This window comes from Ictidomys tridecemlineatus, chromosome 6 (assembly GCF_052094955.1).
Source record: "Ictidomys tridecemlineatus isolate mIctTri1 chromosome 6, mIctTri1.hap1, whole genome shotgun sequence".
Taxonomy (NCBI): domain Eukaryota; kingdom Metazoa; phylum Chordata; class Mammalia; order Rodentia; family Sciuridae; genus Ictidomys; species Ictidomys tridecemlineatus.
Window position 1 is genome coordinate 64,624,981 of NC_135482.1, and position 6,347 is coordinate 64,631,327.

The following is a 6,347-nucleotide window of genomic DNA, read 5'->3' on the forward strand; positions in this document are numbered from 1 at the left end:
TTCTGTGGTCCATACATTTATTTGGGTAAACAAAAATGCCAAGACACAGATATGACAACATATTTAATTCTGTGGATATACTTCACTCTTACATTCCTATTATGATTCAATAGCCTCCACCACAACTGTCAAACTGTCAGTACTAGAGAAATCATGGGTACTTTCTTCAGCAGAGACTGAAAACCATCAGGGCTCTAGTCCTCTCAATCTGAAAATGATTATAGGAAAGTTCTTTCCAAAGCAAGCCTCAGGCCTCTGTGTTCAAGAGTAAAAGTGCCTCCAGCTCTATAGGACTCCTGAGGTCTTCTGTTCTTCCGCAGCCTGGCGCCGGGCACTGCGCAGCTGGAAGTAGCGGTAAGCTCGGACACTGCAGAGGTAGCCCCCATACACAGTGAGAAGCATCATGGAGGTAGAAAAGGTCTTGTAGCCAATGTCAGCTAGCTGCTTGGCAGTTGGCATGTTGTCCCCTACAAAGACAAATTGGATTTAAACCCCAGGATAAGGTCTTATCTACCCAGTCCATCTCCCTGTGTAGGGCATTCCATAACTTATGGGCCTTGCTTAGTCTGTCTGTACTCTATATGGAAAGGCCACCAAGTGTAAGCAGTCTAATAAGGATACTAGACATCACTTGGGAACTCTGATTCAAAAGGGCAGATATTTTCATATAAACAGACATTGCTAGGGAATGTTGCTTAGTGGCAGAGCATTTGCCTAGTACACACAAGGCCACAGGTTCAATCCCCAATACTGCAAAAAGAGAGATACAGACACCAGGCTAGAACTGGGTGCATATGAATACTATCACAGCTAATGGCCCTCCATATCTGTGGAGAGAAGTGACTGATCCACCCAGAACTCTTCTTAACTGGTACATTACTTAAAGCATGCACCAGTTTTTGTTTTTGTTTTTTTTCTGGCTTATAGAAAACTAATGGAAATAGCCAGGGTTTAAATATTTGCAGTAAATTATTCTCTTAGGAGGATCAAATGGGAATCTTTCAGGCAATATCCAATTTTTTTTCCCCTATAAAAACAATCTTAGGGGCTGGGGCTGTAGCTCAGCGGCAGAGTGCTTGCCTTGCATGTGTGAGACACTGGGTTCGATCCACTGTGCCACATAAAAACAGACAATTAAAATAAAGGCATTCTGTTCATCTACAGCTACAAAAAAATTAAAAAATCTTAGGCTGGGCATAGTGACACATGCCTGTAATCCAAGCTAATCGGAAAGCTAAGGCATGAGGATTGCATGTTCAAGGTCAGACTCAAGAACTTAGAAAGACCCAGTCTCAAAATAAAAGATTAAAAAAGGGCTGAGGATGATGCTCACTGGAAAAGGGCCCCTGAATTCAATCTCCAGTACTGCAAAAAAAAAAAAAAAGTATACACACACACATACACATCTCCATACAGTGGTTAGGTTTCCAAGTTAAGTCTTAAAGCAGGTTTTTTTTGGTTTTGTTTTGTTTTGGCACTAGAGGTTGGATCCAGGGACACTTTACTGATAAGCTAAATCCCAAGTCCCTACCACCTTTTTAAAATTATTTTTTGAGACAGGGTCTCACTAAATTGCACAGGGGCTTGCTAAATTGCTGAGGCTGGCCCTGAACTTGGAATCTTTCTACCTTAGCCTCCAGAGTCATTGGGATTATGAGAATGCGCCACCATGCTCGGCTAGGATAAGTTTCTTTCAACAAAAAATTGGGGGCCACGTGTGGTAGAATGTGCCTGTAATCCTAACTAATCGGGAAGCTGAGGCAGGAGGATTACTTGAGCCCAGGGATTTAGGGCCTACCTGGGAAACATTGAGACTCCATATCAAACAAACAAAAAGTCAAAAATCTGAAATAAAATAAACTCAAAATTAGCTGGTTTAGGGAGCCTAAGGTAAGGTAAGAGACAAGTGCATGCTTCTCAGGGTGAGTCCTAAGGAATGAACATTGACTTGAGGACAGATCCCAAGATGAGCTGAGGCACAGCTTCTTAGAATTACAATTCCACTATGGCAAGAGACATTAAAGAAGATCAGAGGAAGAAAACCAAATGACAAAAGTTCAAAATGACAAAGGGATGTGTTCAGATTATGACCTCAAACTGTGCATGAAACAGTGAAGAAACATAAGCGCATAGGCCACTACTCTAAGGTAGTAAACAAGGACCTGACAGAGACTGCAGCCAGCAGGTTTCACTCAATCTTTACTTCAATTATTTATTTACTTATCTACCTGTTTGTTTATTTATTGCAATAATGGGGACTGAATCCAGGGACACTTAACCACTGAGCTATTTCCCCAGCCCTTTTTCTTTCTCTCTTTTTTTAAGAAATATTTTTAGTTATAGATGGACACATACCTTTATTTTATTTATTTATTTTTATGTGGTGCTGAGGATCAAACCCAGTGCCTCACAAGTGCTAGGCAAGTGCTCTACCACTAAGCTACAACCCCAACCACTGTTTTTAGTTTTTGAGACATGGTCTCGCTAAATTGCCCTGGTTGGTCTCAAACTTTTTTTTTTTTGTACTGGGATTGAACTCAGGGGAGCTTTACCACTAAGCTACATCCCATTTATTTATTTATTTGAGGCAGGGTCTCACTAAATTACTGAGATTGGTCTCAAATTTGTAATCCTCCTGCCTCAAGTCTTCCAAGTAGCTAAGATTACAGGTGTAGGCCACTGAACCAGGGTGCACTTAATCTTTCTCCTGCTATCTCCCCTAACCTGGCCAGAAGCTCAGTCTCTTTGAGGGGCTGGAGGGAAAGAGCTGGAAGCATTCATCAGCCAACAAAGGAATAGGATGGTGTGGCTCCTCCTAGAGAGTAATATAAGACCAACTAACAAACACAAACCTGTTATCTAGAGTCTCACTTAATTCTCTGGTCTAATCCATCCTGAGGCTGCTCCCATTTTCAAATTAGCAAAAACTCTTCACCAAACTAATGCAAAAGAATGGATAGGACAGATGCAAAAGCTACTTTATAAATACAGGATTTAGCAACTGAATGGAATACGGCAAAACTGAAAATATCTCCAAGTTAAGAAACTCTGTAGATTGGGATATTGTTCACAGAAATAAGCACAAGAGGGGCTGAGGATACAGCTCAGCTGGTATATCTAAGGATATAGCTCAGCTGCTTGCCTTGCATGCACAAGACCCTGGGTTCAATCCCCAGCACCAAAAAAAAAAATTAAAAAGAGGAGAAAGGGGTACGCATATTGTGTATTAACAGTGAGAGGTGGTGGTGTCAGTCAAGATCAAAGGGGCTGGAGGCTTGTGTCTTAATGATGATTGCCTAGCATATGCAAAGCCCTGGATTCCAATGTCCAGCACCATAAAAAAATAAAATAAATAAATCCTGAGCTGGTTTGAACATAATAAAATTAAAATGTAATTTTCATGTGATGATGTTTATGTTCTTTTTTTCTTTGAGTATCAGGCAAATGTAAATAAGAATCTGGATAGATCTTGGGAGAGAAGGCTATATATGAGATGCAGATGAAGGTAACAAGTGATACCAAAGCAGGGGATAAGACCAGAAAGAAATAGGCCAAGGAAGCAAGTTTGATGAAAGAAACAATTAAGAAGATAAGGTATATAGGAAATTCTAGAAATATCTACATCTCCCTTCAAGGTTGAAAATTACTGATATATCAAAATTATTGCCACTGGCAGAAGTGTGCTATATCTTTCCAATGTATTTGACCAGAATAATAGTTGGAAACCACTACTGCAAAACACCAGGAGGAGCCGTGAGGGAGCCGTGAATGAGCCTGCGTGGTGGCACATGCCTGTGATCCCAGTGGGTCGGGAGGCTGAGACAGGAGGATGTGAATTCAAAGCCAGCCTCAGCAAAAGCCAGGCACTAAACAAATCAGTGATACTCTGTCTCTGAATAAAATATAAAAAATAGGGCTGGGGATGTGGCTCAGTGGTCCAGTGCCCCTAAGTTCAATCCCCGGTACCAAAAAAAAAAAAAAAAAAAAGACTGGGGCTTGGTGGCACATGCCTCTAATCCTAGCAGCTAGGGAGGCTGCAACTGGAGGCTTGTGAGTTCAAAGCCAGCTTCAGCAATTTAGCTTGACTCTCAGCAACTTAGTGTCTAAAAATAAAAAAATAATAAAAAGGGCTAGGGATGTGGCTCAGTGGTTAAGTGCTTCTATGTTAGGTTCAATCCCCAGTACCAAACAACAAAAACCATGAAGACTGATCAGGAGGGACCACTGCTTGGGAACAGGCAACTAGGTCACTGGTAAGCCTATGGCAGAAGTCACTTTAGTCAATGAACTGGAATAGACAGTATAGGCATCGAGAGCACAAATTCTCAGTCATGGCCCCAACAGGCCTATGAACCCCTCAACATTCAAATGTCTAGCATTTTTCCTGAACAGAGAAAAACAGATAATTAGAAGGATCAGAGAAAAACAGATAATTAGAAGGATTTGCCCCAAAGATAAGAACTGATGTTCTTGTGGTTTGCTCCTTAGGGAATGGGAATTACAGAGCAGTACTCACAAAGGCAATAAGATTAAGAAAATTCTAGTTTTGTTTTTATTGGTAAGTTAGGTTTGAATATGTTTTAAAGAGTGAAAAGGTGGTGGCTTAACTAAGGATAAAAAAAGTGAAGTGGTAGAAAGAGAACTAGATTGAGAATGGTGGAGGAAAATGAAATCAGAAGCCTATGCAGTAGGATTAACCTTGGAAATGAAGGAAACTTTCGAAACTAGCAGGGTAATGTTCTCATGTAAGGGGAATCCATTTTTTCAATAAATCACAAAGCTAGGTCTGTTCTGAAATGGTGGAGATGGACGCAGATTTCAGAAAACTAGGAAAAAACTATCCGAAGAATCATTAAGGAAAATGCCATAGGGATGCAATTTGCAAAGGCTCTTCTCTTTCTGCCCTCTAAACATAGGAGGATTTCAAGGTTCAGATTTCTCCTCCGGTAAACTCATTCCCTCGAATGGATCTATCACCTAGACTTAAATGCACTTGTTTATCTCCTACTAGAAACATGGAGCACACATGCTATGGAAGGCCGCAAATAAAACCCAGCTTTTGTCTAAAGGAGCTCATGCAGATTTGCTATGAATCCTATATATTCTGTCACTCAAGGTAGAAGACGGTGTGTGAGCAGATGCGAAGAGGCACTATGCGAAGAGGCAGAAAGGTGTAGGGGTGGAGCTATCTTCTTAGAAAAGTGGGGAAGATTTACACCAGCGAAGAGGGACTGTGATTCAGGTAGCACTTGTAGTCGCAGCCTGAGGGCCCATGCGCCAGGCAATAACTGAGGTTTGACAGGGCTAGCCCTACGAGTAGCAAGGTTGACCTACGGCTTCAAGGGGATTGGGCAAGCAGCCGCACAGCAAACGCGCGTAGGATCTCAAGGGCACAGAAGCCCACAAACAGGCGGGTGGGGCGGTGGAGTTAGCAAGCGCCGGCCCAGGTGACCGCGTCTTCCGTGGGATCGGCGGCCCCTGCTCAACCCTGGCCAAAGGCGTACCTGGATGCTGCAGCTCCCACGAGTGCAACCCAGACCTCCGCAGGCTACGTCTCGCTGCCACGGCCTGCACAACGCCTAAGCAACGCCGAAAGCGACGCCCAGAACCAGACTCGTGCGGGTGAAGGCCCAGGAACCACTTCCAACGCCTCAGCTATTGGTGAGGAAAGCCGCCCTTCTTCCCGCCCACTCGCCCGGCTGGGCCTCTAGGGTTAGTTCCCCGAAGCCGGAAAGCGGATCGGCGCCGGACCCGCACAACCCCGCCCACTGAGGCGGGAACCCTCGCCTGCCACGCCTCACGCTGGTGGCCAGTTTTGAAATTCGGCTTCCGGGTCAAGTCGCTCTTGCTCCGCATCCTCAGACGAGCTTTCCTCTCGTTATGAATTATGGGAGTTGTGGATAATGCTCCATTGAGAGACTGTCTTTGGTGGCTTAAACTCGGGAACCGGAATTTAGAATGCCCAGACGCAACCAATCCCAGCCTTTGGTGCGGTGACGTCTCTGGTAGCTAGGAGGATTCGCTCAGAGCCAGCCCCGCCCCGGCAGGTGGACCGCGCGCCCCCTAGAGCCTGGAGCGTCCCTCTCCTGGGCGGTCGGGCTGCGGACCAAGCTCAGGTAGGGACGTGACCCGCGCCGCAAGGCCTTGACCATGAAGTGAGCATGAGGGGTGACTCTATAATGTTTCTGCCCCTTGCGTGATCCCGTTTGTAGGTGGCATGCTAAAGCCCCTAAGAAGCTCTGGGAAGTCTGGATGACTGCTTAGGGAGAGATGGGTGTGAGGGGCTTTGCCGGTGAGGAGGACAGAGGAGAGGACTGAGTAGGCCCCATTGCTGGGGCCCTGGAATA

General features: G+C 44.6%; 1 protein-coding gene across 1 annotated transcript; it reads right to left on the reverse strand.

Annotated features, from left to right (window-relative positions):
• Cox14 (cytochrome c oxidase assembly factor COX14) lies at window positions 1-5,722 on the reverse strand. The gene is made up of 2 exons (XM_013358417.4): window positions 5,505-5,722; window positions 1-467 (listed from the first exon to the last, which is right to left on the reverse strand). The coding sequence occupies exon 2, from the start codon at window positions 457-459 to the stop codon at window positions 286-288; it is 174 nt and encodes a 57-aa protein (XP_013213871.1). The 5' UTR covers window positions 460-467; window positions 5,505-5,722; the 3' UTR covers window positions 1-285.
• Between the last annotated feature and the right edge of the window lie 625 nt (window positions 5,723-6,347).